Below are 14,879 nucleotides of genomic sequence, written 5' to 3'. Positions count from 1 at the left end.
GAAGATAAAAGTAACGGAATCTTCAAATTCTGATTGCCCTTTTTCTCCCTAGATTTCTCACTTGAAATCACTTCTTTCTGCAGGCATTGGCAAACTTGCCATCCACATAACTTTGCAGTATTTTCTTCCCTATATTTGCCTTAGTAGATATAACATTTTTGAACACATCTTATCAACAGTTGAAGTCACTAGTTGCCAACCCCGTTCTTAAAATATATCTGATGCTACACAATAAATCATTTTCTAAGTCAAGCCCAAACATCATGGCATACCAAGCTATCAAATAGACTTTAACAATGAGGCATCCATGCACTCTTCACAGTACACAAGCAAAACAGATGACACTCATATTTCAATATTCAACAACGAATTATCCAAATCCAAAATACTGGAATTCAAATGGCTAGTGAGATAACGCTAATTTCAGGACCAATCTAAGATGAAAAGATAGTATATGCACATCTTCTATAATTTCATACCTGTCACTCTGAATGGCAGGTAAAAATATATTCTCAGATTGTGGAAGAAGCTTGGATAGTATAGCAGCATAGGAAAATTCCACAAATGAAATGAACCCGAATACAATAAAGATTAATCCCCAAAAATGATTTGCTTTCAAATGGACAGGTAATGATATTGACTGTCCTGACATGTTTCTCCAGTCCTTCACAATACTATCTCAGCAGAAAAGCTCCACTCATTGTCACTTTAACACCATAAGTAGCACTCTGTTACTCCATACTGCTGATGATAAGAAATAAATAGTTATGATTTTCATGTTAAAAAGAAAAAATCTAAGTTAAGAGCGACCTAACCCATTCACCGCAAGAAAAAAATCATAATGCTAACTGGTTGGATACTGCAAGCAGCTTTTTGAAGTACTTTAAAATCACAATATTATATGAGACTATGAATTATAGAGCTTGACATATATGCATTGTGGTTTCGCCAAAAAAACTCAAACATGACAACGGCACGATAATGCGATACGACGACAACACAGCGGTTGTTATTTGTCAAGGAACTCCAAAAAGAACTCGAGTTCTTGATGCTATCACTTGGAAATTGAGACAGTCGAGTTTTACATAAGAACAAAAAAAAAGAAATAGAAAAGAACAAAATATCAAAGCATAAACAAATAAAAGCAACAAAATGAATAAACAAGAAGATTAATAGTACTAAAGAGGATTGATCGACCAGCCCTCCTTGATTTAATGTCAAACTAAATAGGATTCAAAATCTTTTAGTAAAAGGGCACATGATTAATAGTACTTTGAGAGTCAGAGTTCTCTTTGATCAAAACATGGGATGGAGAGAACTAGTCCAGCAAGCACAGTAGTCCACACATTGATGGTGGTTGTAATTGCATGAGCCCCGTTGCATATCACAAAATAGTATGATTTATAAACCATGCGACATCATCCAATCATGGCTATATCGTGCAATACATATATGGTCTTAATACAAATTCAAACTTGAAACTAGGGGGGATCTGGATACAAATTTCAGTGCTAAAAAATCAAAATAATATAATATAAGATAAATTTATTACCATTATAACGACTAATAGCTTGATAGAAGAATATCATTATTTGAGCCTTGCTTGATGTGCAGTATTCCGCCTTTTTTTCTTTTAAGAGTACTCAGTGGCCTACCTAATTTCAGGAAAAAAGAGCATTTTAATCGTGTGACGGGCGAGTTACTCCTAAAACTTTGGCACGTGATTCAACCTCTCGGTGTAGTAAAACTCACTTTAGAATCCTATATGGTCCTTCCTGTAGTAGCCAAAGTAATCCACATTGAGTTCAGTGACTTCTTGGATCACAACTCCTCCTAATTAGGATATTTAACTCTTACTAAATCAAAATTAAAGATGAAAAAATGCCAACTTCTCTATCTTGTGACTAAACTAGGTTGCTTTGCTTGGAAGCTGATCTTTCCATTCAATCTGAAGAGATTCAATCCTTCTACTCCTAGTTTCTGTAACCTTCCTCTTGATGATGCAGCCCTGTTAGTTTTCCTGTTCCATCCATAGGCCATCCATAGCTGGTAGCACCGATTTCTAGCCGTGGTCTTCTTTGATCAAAGATCTTAGCAACCTGCTTCCGCATATGGACTCCATGGTAAGGCCACTCCTTGCCATTATTTCCCTTTGATGATAGTCATGACAACTCCCTTGCCAACTCAATCTTTGTTAATCGCCCAATGGAACTAAAGGACAAGAGTTTAGCTTCTTATAAGTGGTATTGACTTTTTGTATCATCACCAACACAAACTTATTGTGGGTATTATGATGTTACTTCATCTAGATAAAAGTCATAAGTTCTATATTCCTTATGTCCTTGAAGCATTGGACATAAACTCCTTTCCATCCTTTATGAGTTGAAACTTTTTTTCCCACCAATAAAATATTGTATCTTGATCCTAGGTAAAAACTCCCAAGTGTGACTTGTCAGATATCCAAAAAAATTGCTTCGCATGTCACCTCATCAATATATCTCTCAGTTATTGCAAATTTGTAGATAAACTGCTTAGTGATCTTTATCTCAATATTTTTTTGAATTCAATCAAAAGGGTAGAGATGCGGATGAGGCTTGATCAGCAACCCTAACTTTTCAACTTAACTTTCAAATATGAGGTTTTTTTTGGCTTTTGGGACTATAATAACTTTGATAGTACATTGCTTCACCTAAATCCTTAAGTAGAAGAGCTTCTCTCGCACCTTTAGATCTGCCTCAATTACTGTCTTGGGCTTTCTTACCATCTGCCTTAATTTTGAGTCTCTTTGCTTAACCTCAGGTAGTTCCTCAATCTCAGACATATTGAGCACACTTTTCCTTTCTTCGACTGCAACTCGGTTTGCAACACTTCTCCTTAATATGCACATTGATTCTACAATAGTTACACTAATTTTTCTAAATTATGTTGTCTTGCTTCTTGCTATGTTCCCTTTATATTTTCCACCACTTATCACTCTTCTTGTCTTTTCTAGGCTGGTACTTCTTCTTGATTTCTACAACCTTCATGCTAGCTTCACTAATATTGTCAACTTTGAGGAGCTTCAGCTTCTTTTGGATGCTATTATGGAGAGCTTTGATGTACTTCATGAAAATAGCATGATCATCGATGAAGATTCCAAGTAAGACAGCTTACTTGTAAAACTAATTAGCGTAATCCTAGATCATATTTGCCGTAGGTACTACCACTAATTCATTGATCTTCCTGATGGCCGATTGAGTAGAATTGCTTTTTGATCAAGTCCTTGAACTTGCTCCAGTCATATTAAAGATGTGGTTGTTTCTCATATACAAACTTCACTAGGTAAAAGTATGGTTGGAAAGCTGGAGACAGGCAAAGCTTCCTTTTGGACACTTATATTTCTATAAATGGTAAAGTAGATCTCTAACTAGTCTAGCCTCTATACATCGACAGTTTCATCATATATAGGAATCTCGATTCAAGCTTTGGCTTTGAAAGGTTGGAGAGGGGGATTCTCAGTGCCCCCTAGTTGCTTATCGTTCTCACTAAATTGTATATACTCGTCTCTAGACGTAGAAAATAGCTTTGCTACAAGACCTAATGGTACTTGTGTTGAAGGTGTGACCAATTAAGATACGATTCCAGTTAGGTGGACAATATTCTCCTCCATTTGTGTGAGATATTTCTTCATCTCATCATCCATTTAGGTAGAATTAGTAGCCATCCTCATCTTTGTCCTTTAATATACTTTAAGTATTGATAGCCTTCTCTAGTCTGCTTGTATCGTATGTGCATTTGGACCATATGCTAAGATTCTCACAGAACTAGAGGATCGAAGCTCTAATACCAACTTAATCCGATCGGAGATAAGATATAATTTCTCAACTTGCTCAATTCGAATCTCTTGCAATTTTTTTAAAAAAAAAAGTAGAAAAATGGGTGAAAGTAAGATTTCCATCTTCTTTTCTTTCATTAATGAATTACAAACCGAGATGCATATACTCTCTTTTTATATCAGTGAGATCCCTCCTTCCATAATTCAGTCGGATCTCTCTTTTGGTTAAAAAAAGATATTCTAGAAATAGACATGACTAATAACAATAATTATAAAAAAGTTAAAATTTTATAGTGGTAGATCTCGACTTCTACGTCGACTTTGTCTGTAACTGCTTCGCCTAATTCTTACTGAGTGGAGAGATATGCTCGATCAAAGTCATTCCTAAAAAAGCTTTAATTGATCTGTTTTGAGATTCAAAAATTTAAATTTAGTTCTAATTATTCGGTACACCACATCCTTTAGGATGTGGCAGTATATTATAGAGCTTGAGAAATTACCTATTTTTTTTAAAAAAAGAGCATCTCAATTGGATATCGTACAAGCAAGTTTTGGTATGATTTGGCTTCTCGATGTGGCAAATCTCGCTCCTAGACCTTGTTCAATCCTTTTTATAGTAGTCAAAGTAGTTCACATCGAGTCTGGTAATCATCCTGCATCGATTATCAATCATAACAATTATATTAGATTGTTTGTATGAGCAAACTATGTAAACATGTATATACATACACACAAGTATTTTAGTATATATGCGTATGTGCATGTATGCATTTGTTGATGCATGTATCTGTACATTTACATGGTAAACATAAGCATGCATATTATATATACATGTATGTGCATATATATACATATGTTGGTACATGTATTTGTTTGTATAGGTTTGTGTTTATGTATGTATAGTATATGAATATATCTATATGTAGTTATATGTATACATGTATTTACATAAAAGACTTATTTGATTCACAAGAAAAGAAGGAGGGGGGAAATAGGGTCAACTGAAAAATGGAGAGATGCCTCATGTTTGATTAGAGTTTTCAAAGGAGAGAGATAAAAAATTAGTTTTTCTATGAGAATAAATTTCCATATTTCATAAAAAAGAAATCGATGTAGGATATGAAAAAGTTTAATTTCCACTGGCTGAAAATTAGGATAATATTTTTTCTAAAAGTATCCTTAAACTTTTAGGTAGAATGGGGTAAGTTTTTTTTCTTTTATTAAAGGCATAACAGATATTTACATAACTTTTTCTAGAAAAGTAGATACTCAATTAAATATAAGTCACTATGAAATGTGCCACTTTTCTACAGTTAACCAAACATGCAAAACACTAACTTTCAGGTATCAACCTTCTACGAAAAATATTTTAATGAGGAAAAAATTCTTTTCGCGAGCCAAACAAGTCCATAATCCAAGTGATTCTCATGCGCATTTACTATTATTATCAAAATTTGTATTTTGGTTAGATTTATTTGGTACCTAAATTAAGGATCAATAAATTAGGGATACGAGTACCCAAACATTAAGCCCACCATTAATGACTTCTATCTAATCTTAGAAGATTGTTTATACTCATCTTGTGATCAAGATAACCAATCAGAAAATTCTTATCATAGTGATGCCACCCACTTCATCTGATTTCAACAGTCCTCCATGAACCATTACTTTTGCAACTTTCTACACCCTTAGCAGCAAGCAAATCAATGGCTACCTGCCTACCAAGAACATACAACTTCATGAATCTTCCATCCCTGACTTAATAGAGAGCAAAGTTATTGCAAGTAATAGCTCACTTTTAATAAAGAATGACAGAATATAACATAGGTAGGAGATAAGGAAGATTCTCCACTAGCTAAAAGGTGTGATATTATGCTATCTTAAATATTTTAGTTGCCTATTAATAATTGTTAGCTCAATTAGTTGGCAACTCTTAATATGAGGGCTTGCCCTTGCTTTTTGCCCGTAATGTTTCACTAATATGACATGGGTAGAAGATGAGGAAGAAAGTTCACTAGCTAAAAGGTGCAAATTATGGTTTTCTTAAATATTCCAGTTACCTATCAATAGTTGTTAGCACAGCTAGTTGGCAACTCTTGGCTGAGGACTTGCCCTAGCCTGGAAGAAGATTTGGGGTTCAAATTCTGGATATTACCCAGAAAAAAATTATAGTTTCTTGAACTTGTAGAATCATATCAAGAAATCGGCACATAGCTTCGAGTATATAAAAGCCAAAACATAAATATATGAGAAATACCTAGCAATAAATGTTAATTACTATTTTGGATCAATCTTTTTTTTTTATTGTTCATTGAATCCAATTTACCGGCTGTTCCTAAATAGTTGGGATAAGACGGAATAGGTCTTGCTAGACCGCGTGGCCCACTAGATTGGGCTGCCCATTTGGACTGGAACCAACCCAAACGTTGTCCATAATTTTGCGTGCTGGAGAGGGTCGAATGTCCGAGTCTTCAAGGACAGTAGGGCGCATCCGAGGGTGATGGCGGATAGAGCTTTATTTAATACGATGGAGGTCATCGACACTACTGAAACATCATCCTCTTGGACGACTATAGAAATCTAAGGTTCCTAATCTGTTCTTACAGCGATCAGCACCACGACGCCAAACTGGTGGCGGCTGGAGGTTGACGGATCTTCGATACGTCTGTCATCAATGACGAGCGCAGAGCTGAATGGGAGGGCAATATCTATGCAAGGCGTGTGTTGGGTGTGGACCGTATTTTTCTCGAGGAGAACTCAGCTACAATGATCGAGTAGGTCCAGTTGGCGATGCGCTGATGATGGAAGACCGCTGTTTCACGACATCCGTAGACTCTTGGATGGGTGTGGCTCTTATTAGGCCACACATATTTATAAGGAGGTGAACGGTACTACTAATTAGGTTGTTTTCTTCGTGGCTTACCACTCCAAATGTTTCATCTAGGAGAATCATGTGTTTGTGCCTGATTCTTTGTGTCTTTTTTTTTTTTTTTTTGCTTCTTCTGAATTTGTTAGTTACAACCGCACCCATCCTGTGTGAGCCATTGTACAAAAGGCAAATTGAAAAAAAAAAGAAAAAAAAGGTCGTATCCATCGGACGGCCCCGATCGAGTTAAAGATTCCAGGCTAGCACCGCGACGTGGACCCAGGCTGTAAAACCCTAGCCCCCCAGCTGTCGTCTAAAACCCTAAATCCCCGGTCTTTCGCCCTCTTCCCCTCCCTTGCGTCTCCAAAACCCTACCGGAGAACAGGGGGAGAGAGGAGAAATCCTAGAACTCCAATCCTGTCTTCGTGGAAGCCTCGGTCAACAGGGCGATGGCGCTCTACCTCCTCTTTGAATCCGCCTCCGGTTACTCCCTCTTCCAGGCCTATGGCCTCGACGAGATTGGCCAGAATACGGAGGCCGTCCGGAACTCCGTCCTCGACCTCACACGCTTCGGAAAGGTCGTCAAACTCGTCGCCTTCCACCCCTTCTCCTCCGCCCTTGATGCCCTCAACCAATGCAACGCCATCTCCGAAGGTGAGCTCAAAACCCTGCCTTTGCTTCCATGCTTTTCCTATTTAGCGCTCGATATCATAATTTTTATTGGATTTTATTGAAATTTTTAGGGCTCATGACCGATGAGTTGAGGAACTTCTTGGAAATCAACCTCCCGAAACCAAAAGAGGGGAAGAAGGCTAAGTTAAGCCTCGGTGTCGCGGAGCCCAAGGTTGGGTCCCAGATCTTTGAAGTTACGAAGATTCCTTGCCAGAGCAATGAGTTCGTACTCGAGCTCCTTCGTGGTGTGAGGTTGCATTTCGACAGGTTCATTAAAGACTTAAAGGTTGCATTTTCCCACTTGATTCAGTAGTTTATCTCTGTTATAAATTCTACTGACTTTTCATGGAAAAATAATGTTTTTCTGTTCATGTTGTTTGTCGTTATAGCCGTCAGATTTGGAGAAGGCTCAATTAGGGTTGGGGCATAGTTACAGCAGAGCGAAGGTCAAGTTTAATGTTAATCGGGTGGATAACATGGTTATTCAGGCCATATTTCTCCTCGATACACTCGACAAGGATGTTAACACCTTCTCCATGAGAGTCAGGTTTGTTTTCCAGAATGCTCTAGTCTGTGTTTGAGCACTAGGTTAAATGATCCAATTGGTTACGTGCTAAAAGCTCTATCTATCTTTCCCCTGGAGTTCATTTTTTTTTGTATTGTCTGTGTCATAACTTATTCTTTAAACGTTTAAGTAAATTGCTTCAATCAGTTAAGTGGGTTGTATGGCGCATGTTTGCTATTCTCCATTCAGACAAGACACTGATTTGTTTACGAAACGGTTTTCATTTTATAGGATCTCCTATTCATCAACAAGGCTGTTCCTTCTTTTTAAAGACCAACCCATTTATTATATATGAGATAATGGAAGAAATGGTGAGCTGTATCAATGATTCTCAATGGAGGAACGGGGTTTTTTTGACCAATTCTTGTTCAAGTCCGAAAAATCTGTTCGAGAAAGAAGAAGATCAATTAGGGTCGAAAGTTTGACAGCTGGTGTTGATGAATGAATAGGAAAAGAGAAAACACGGTTTTATCAATGTTGACAATGAATTAACATCATTTCTACTAGCAAATGGGATTGTATAATGGTAGCATACCATTTCGGCAGGTTTACGGCACTAGTATACAATGTGTTGGCATCCTTTGTGTCTATCTATACCTTAACATTCCGACAAAAAACTGCTATGAGCTCCAGTACTAGTATTTGAAACCTCCAGAATGAGTGCCAAACTGGGTTTGTGCACCATATACGGGGATCGGTGGTTCATGAAGGGCTGTAGCATCCATTTTGCACTCGCAAAAAACCAGGCCACGGCACGCTAACGGGGATGCAAAGCATTTTCCGTTGATCAAATATCGGTTATCTCCTTATATAATGCTGCATGTTTTACTGTTATGAGAAATTTGACACAAGGTAGAGTGATATCAGTTGATGTCAACTAATACACAATAGGTGCTAACCTGAACCTAATACAAAGGGATTGCGCCAAGCCTAGCTAGCCTTGTCTCCTTGCCGCTATAAGATCTATTTGTGCATGATTATCTTTTTTTGCTCTCATTATATGATTTTGCAGATGACTAGCTACATTTTGTAGAATGGCTGATGAAAATTTTGTGCTTATTGTTGATAGTTAACACAATAATAATTGATGCATGGCATGCCTTATATGTGGAGGACAAGGGTCTAATTATGTCTGGCTGCAGATGACTGTTTTTGTTGATGGCCGATTTTGGTTGAAGCTGTCCCAGACTCTTTATGCATAAATTTTTATTAGTCCAATTGTTTAAGACAATAAAAATGTTAGAAAATAGATCCGCCTTTTATTATTATTCTTTTAAAGAACTGTACAAGTGAAATAGACATGTTGAGGCCTCAGAATCAATTCTCATTGTAAATGTCTTATCTGTTTCATGGTATATAATCACTGATTATGTATCTTAGGCTTGTGCAACTCGAGATTATGGAATAGGAGAAAGCTAGTGTTTTCCCCTTTTCAGGTTGGGGGTATATCTAAGTTGCTAAGTAGGTCAATATACGCTTAGTAATTTTATAAGTTTGCAAGGAAAAAAATGTCTGGAATTCTATATGCTACCGAGATGTGCAATGGTGACCTGGTCTTACACCTGGTCTTACATAGACCTTATTTTTAATCCATGCAGTGGTGAAAATTGCCTCTAAACATTTGATTTACCTCATTGTGCAGAGAATGGTACTCTTGGCATTTCCCAGAGCTGGTGAAGATCATAAATGACAACTATCTATATGCCAAAATTGCAAAGTTTGTGGAGAACAAATCAGAGTTATGTGATAATCATATCCCTGCATTAGCAGACATAGTAGGTGATGAGGACAAGGCAAAAGAAATTGTAGAAGCAGCTAAAGCATCCATGGGTAACACATAATATGAGACCACTTTCCTGTTGTAATATTTTGAAGTGTTATCCTCCATTTATTCTTCTTCTCGCCTTTTCAGGACAGGACCTGTCTCCAATTGATCTGATTAATGTTCAGCAGTTTGCTCAGAGAGTCATGGATCTCTCTGAATATAGGAAGAAGCTGTACGAGTATCTTGTCACAAAAATGAATGATATAGCACCAAATCTCACATCTCTTATAGGTGAAGTTGTTGGTGCTCGTTTGATTTCCCATGCTGGGAGTCTTTCAAATCTAGCAAAATGTCCTTCGTCTACTCTTCAGATACTTGGTGCTGAGAAGGCACTTTTCAGGTTAAATTTCCCACCCTAGCACCTTCGCCTTTAGTCATACGAGGTTAGCATCAACCTTGGTCATTCAATGAAAAAAAAAAAGAAAAAGAAAAGGCACCATCTATACAGGGATAGGGTGTGCTCGAAATTTGAGTCATCTTATGAACGTAAATTTTGGACATTCCTTCAAACTATGGAGGATACTGTTCAAGCAGCTCTTGCATGTAAAACAACTAGGTTATTTTTGCAGAGGTCTTGTTCAATATTTTGCACTTACCAAATAGATTAATTGATATGGTATCGTGCCTTTCCTGAAATTGCAGTTTAAAATATTTACTTGCAGTACAAGCCAGTTTAGCGAACTTCAATCATGTTGAACTTGTATTATTTGCATTATTATTTTCTTTTGATGTCTATAGAGCATTGAAAACTCGAGGAAACACTCCGAAGTATGGCCTCATCTTCCACTCTTCATTTATTGGCCGGGCATCTGCTCGAAACAAGGGCCGTTTAGCTCGTTACCTTGCGAATAAGTGTTCTATTGCTTGCCGTATCGATTGCTTCTCTGGTTAGTCTTTGTTTGTGGAGGATGTATCATTTTTTATACATGTATATTTTTCTAGATATTGTGTTTTGTAATTAATCAGTAAATAATACATTCAGAGATGAATACGTCTATTTTTGGAGAAAAGCTACGCGGACAGGTTGAAGAGAGATTGGACTTCTATGACAAGGGCGTTGCACCTCGCAAGAATGTTGATGTGATGAAAGCTGCTGTTGAGAATATGGTCTCCCAACAGGCTGATGGTATGGGCCTTTCACTATCTAAATCTTCACACATAAATGCTCCAGCAGTAGCAGAGAACTTTTTGACATTTTGGAAGTTCTCATTTTTTTTCATAGTGTGCAAGTCCATAAACTGCATGCTCATCTGATTGATAATCATCTATTCTTTGTCAAGGTTGGCCAAAACAAAAGGCTTTTTTAAGGTGACGAGACTCTGTATTGCCTGTGGGGCGCTAGGCACCAAAAAGGCACCTGCCTGAAGAAAGCAAGATGCTAAGCTATTAAAAATTCAGCAAAAATATATTAGAAATAAATATTACATGCAAACAATACAGGCATTATCATAATAGTTATGCAAGTTTCAACATCAAAAATCATAATTGTGTAATTAGATGTTTCACATCTTTCAAAGCATCACATCAAATGCCACTTCTCATATCATGTTTTTAAACAGAAGTCAGCAAAGATAAACCACTAGACATCTTTTAGTAAACTGAAAAAATTCAAACATGATAGGAAAGTATCACTTCCCAAATATCATTTGATGCTTCTAAGAAAAAAAACATAACACAAAGAAGTAAATCATTGAATATCCTTGAGTAGCCCTTCATTTGTAAGAACTCCAATGGACAAAAGTAAAGCTGACAAAGCTTTAAAAGAATGGGCGAAAAGGGCTAGGAAGAGTTTTGCTGGATATTGGAGAGGCGCTTCCTGGGCTCTATCCCAGAGCTCGGCTAGGCATCACCATAGTAAACTCACCTTGCTTGGGGGTTGCTGAGGTGCTCAGAGGCTTCCTCACCTCACCTGAGTGCCTAGGCGAGCACCTGGAGTGCCTTTGACAACACATCTCTTGGTTGGAGAGTCAGTTTTTTGATGCTTCCAATACTAATTTCATCTGTTCAGAAGCTTATTTGGATTCTAGAAGAAGATATTGGTCACTTTGCAATAGCATTGAATCCTAATTTTTGTAATTTCTCAATACACCTTAGCCTTTTTAGTTCTAATCTGCTCTGTTACTTAATGCATCTGCTTCTTGTTTATTACCTTTCTCACATCTGATTTTTCAATAAAGCTGCTTTCATTTTCACATTGTCAAGTGGTAGTCAGCAAGCTAGGCTTTGATATGCGCTGACAAAAAGAACTGTCAATTCAGATGGACATACGAAGGATGAAGCTTCCGTGAAGAAAAGTAGGAAAAAGAAATCTAAAGGGGAAGTTGTGAATGGTGAGCCCATGGATGTGGATAAGCAGACTGGAGTTGTTTCTGATGGGGAGGCTCCTGCAGAACCTGAAACTGAAAAGAAAACGAAGAAAAAGAAACACAAGTTGGCAGAGGAGCAACAGGAAGACAGGGTGGCTACAGAAGCAGTGAATGGGGCGAATGGTCATGAAACACAACAAAATGGGGCTGCCAAAAAGAAGAAGAAGAAGAAGGATCAAGAAGAATTGGACGGTGATGTCCAAATGGAAACTGAAAGGAAAAAGAAAAAGAAGAAAAAGGCAAAAACTGAAGACAATGAGTAATTATGAGATTAAACCAGCACGGGTTCATGTTTATGCATTAGCTAATAAATCCTGCTGAGGCTCGTGTTTTTGTCGAGTGATTGTTTTTGCCCCTAAAAATTGTTTGAGCTGCTGAACTTAATGGGCATGCAATGGAACACCCATTCCAATGTTAATTTATTTTGTAGTTTTTAATCCACTTGTAACTGAGTCTCAAATTGGGCTTTTTCAAGTGATCGGATCCTGCACCTTTGGGATACAAATGTTTTGTTCTCATATTTAGTTGCATCAGATTTGCCTTGTGTTCGTGGTAGATTTTATGCTTCCACCACACAAAGTTAACTGGCTTGGTTATTTTAGCTGTCTTTATTGTTCAGCAGTCCGCGATCTCAGAGCAAAGACAATGATGATTCGGTGAAGACAGTTCCTGTTATAATCCATGGCTTGTGATTGCTCAAAATTAATTTCAGATTTTTTTTTTCAGTGTTCCTTTTTTCTGAGATAGAGACATATGACACTGAGCCGTTTTTTTCTGAGCTTATCATTTGCGTGGGTGATGAAGAGGCCAGCAAGGGTGGTAGAACTTTGATAGGAAATAATGCTGTTGGGGTTGTTTCAGTCATTCAGTGTTGGTGTCTTTTTTTTCATGTGCAATGTGGTGCTTGGTGTGAAACATTTTCCGTTGGTAGCTTCTAATGCAAGAACTATGAACTCAAGTCTATGCAGGTTCTAGCATATCTAGATAGCTCCCATTCTCAAATACTAGTAAAGTATAGAATCAGGATTCCTAACATTTAAGGTCACCTTTGTAGCAATGCTGATTCTCCAGGTAGCAAGAGCTTTCAGGAAGAATTTTATGATGAGAAACGCAAGAATTAAACTACAAAAGCAAAATTTCCTATGAAGCTTATGCTCAGAAATTAGAATGTCAAAAGCCCACGAAATTATGTATAATAACAGGACGTTAGGTATGGAGCGATCATTCTTAGAACCAGAGTGATGTAATGGAGGTAATAAGATCACCGTGTTTGGTTGCACCATAATAATCCTGTGTGGTAGTGATTTCAATTCATACTCGCTTCTTAAATCACCGTCCTTAGTGATGGAATACATGTCCTTAAAATCGGATATCCAAGATCATCCTAAATAATGATCTTAGGCTGAAATTTGATGGAAAAATGCCCCCCAATCTAGCCGAAAAAATTAGTATATATTGTATACTATTAATATATTACATTAATATTATATATATTATATAATATTATAAGGATATTTTCATATATTGTATGTATGATGTATATTATATTATATTATTAATCAATATTATTGTTATATTATTATTCAAAGATCAATTTCAATGATAATAGAAATATATTATTATGCTTTATATCTATATATGAAATCATTTAATATATTACTTCTATTTACCCTTATTTTCCTAATCAAATAAATGATAGTATTAAAGAATAATATATTATAAATATAAATAAAAATATTAATTCTATAATAACAAAGTATGAATATATATTTATGTAATTAATAATTTATAGGATTAATAAACATATTTTTATGCAATATATTAAGATTTTATTATAATATATTCTATTTGATTAATTAATATATTTTTATGGAATATGTTAGGGGTAATTTTGGAATTATATAGTTGGTAATCTTAGATTTTCATGAAATACCAAATAAAGTATTTGTGGATAGCCAGGGATCTTTATTTACCGAAATATAGCATACTAAATATGGTGATCTTAAATCATCGGGAATTAGATCACCCTAGGATAAGAAATCATGGGTGATAATCATCTTGATGATACCATTTAGATCACCAAATGCCACCTAAAGGGTTCCTGTAATTCTATGTACATGCAAAGCTTTTGCAAGAGGGATACGTTTACTAATTTCTAGAAGCTGTGCAACATATGGGTGCTAATGAGAAGCTATCATGTCATGAGACGGTAGATGGAAAACTCAAGACTGTTTCATTCTTTCCTCTCTTTCTAATCCATTTCAGCCAAACTCCAATCAAACCCCCACATCTAATCCCCTCTTTTCTGAGATTCCCTAATCTCTAAAAGAAAGCCGATCTAAGACTAGAGCCAAAAGGTTAGGGAAAGCTCTCTTCTCCATGTTATCTTTCTTTCCACTCGAGAGCTCCGATGCCGCCTCCAACCAAGCAGTGATTTATATGTGTTGGGGGGAAAAGCAGATCGACCCAGAAACCCATGAATGCATCGCCGGCACGTGACGAAAGCGCCCGACCTAAGGACGTCTGACCTGGAGGCGCCCGACCTGAGGGCGTCCGACCTGCAGTCGCCCGACCTGAGGGCGTCCGACCTGGAGGTGTCCGAGTTCAAGATGCTTAAATGGAAGCCCGACCTTAGGGCTCTCGATCTGATGCCCGACCTGGGCACCCGACCTCGGCATCCTCGACTTCGGAAGTCCGACCTCGCTATCCACCTGCAGCGGTCACATCCTTCTGTAGCTCGACCAAGGACCACGCCCTGCTACTGCTGTCAA

The 14,879-nt window shown here is 37.3% G+C and overlaps 1 protein-coding gene across 1 annotated transcript; it reads left to right on the top strand.

The window, feature by feature from the left end:
- Nucleotides 1–7,000: 7,000 nt before the first annotated feature.
- LOC120105954 (nucleolar protein 56-like) lies at nucleotides 7,001–12,656 on the top strand. The gene is made up of 8 exons (XM_039118746.1): nucleotides 7,001–7,334; nucleotides 7,424–7,638; nucleotides 7,742–7,899; nucleotides 9,560–9,747; nucleotides 9,830–10,082; nucleotides 10,481–10,629; nucleotides 10,725–10,868; nucleotides 12,001–12,656. The coding sequence occupies exons 1-8, from the start codon at nucleotides 7,130–7,132 to the stop codon at nucleotides 12,369–12,371; spliced, it is 1,683 nt and encodes a 560-aa protein (XP_038974674.1). The 5' UTR covers nucleotides 7,001–7,129; the 3' UTR covers nucleotides 12,372–12,656.
- The last annotated feature ends 2,223 nt before the right edge of the window (nucleotides 12,657–14,879 follow it).

This window comes from Phoenix dactylifera, unplaced genomic scaffold (genome assembly GCF_009389715.1).
Source record: "Phoenix dactylifera cultivar Barhee BC4 unplaced genomic scaffold, palm_55x_up_171113_PBpolish2nd_filt_p 000405F, whole genome shotgun sequence".
Lineage (NCBI taxonomy): Eukaryota > Viridiplantae > Streptophyta > Magnoliopsida > Arecales > Arecaceae > Phoenix > Phoenix dactylifera.
The sequence above is the reverse complement of the archived record's forward strand: the minus strand, read 5'-3'. Positions and strand labels throughout refer to the sequence as shown.

What these genes read in the sequence shown, in the direction of transcription:
- LOC120105954 (XM_039118746.1), top strand. Translation starts at nt 7,130, where the DNA reads ATGGCGCTCTACCTCCTCTTTGAATCCGCCTCCGGTTACTCCCTCTTC. An exon ending in ATGCAACGCCATCTCCGAAG is followed by an intron (nt 7,335 to 7,423) that starts GTGAGCTCAAAA and finishes TGAAATTTTTAG; the next exon opens with GGCTCATGACCGATGAGTTG. An exon ending in AGCAGCTAAAGCATCCATGG is followed by an intron (nt 9,748 to 9,829) that starts GTAACACATAAT and finishes TCGCCTTTTCAG; the next exon opens with GACAGGACCTGTCTCCAATT.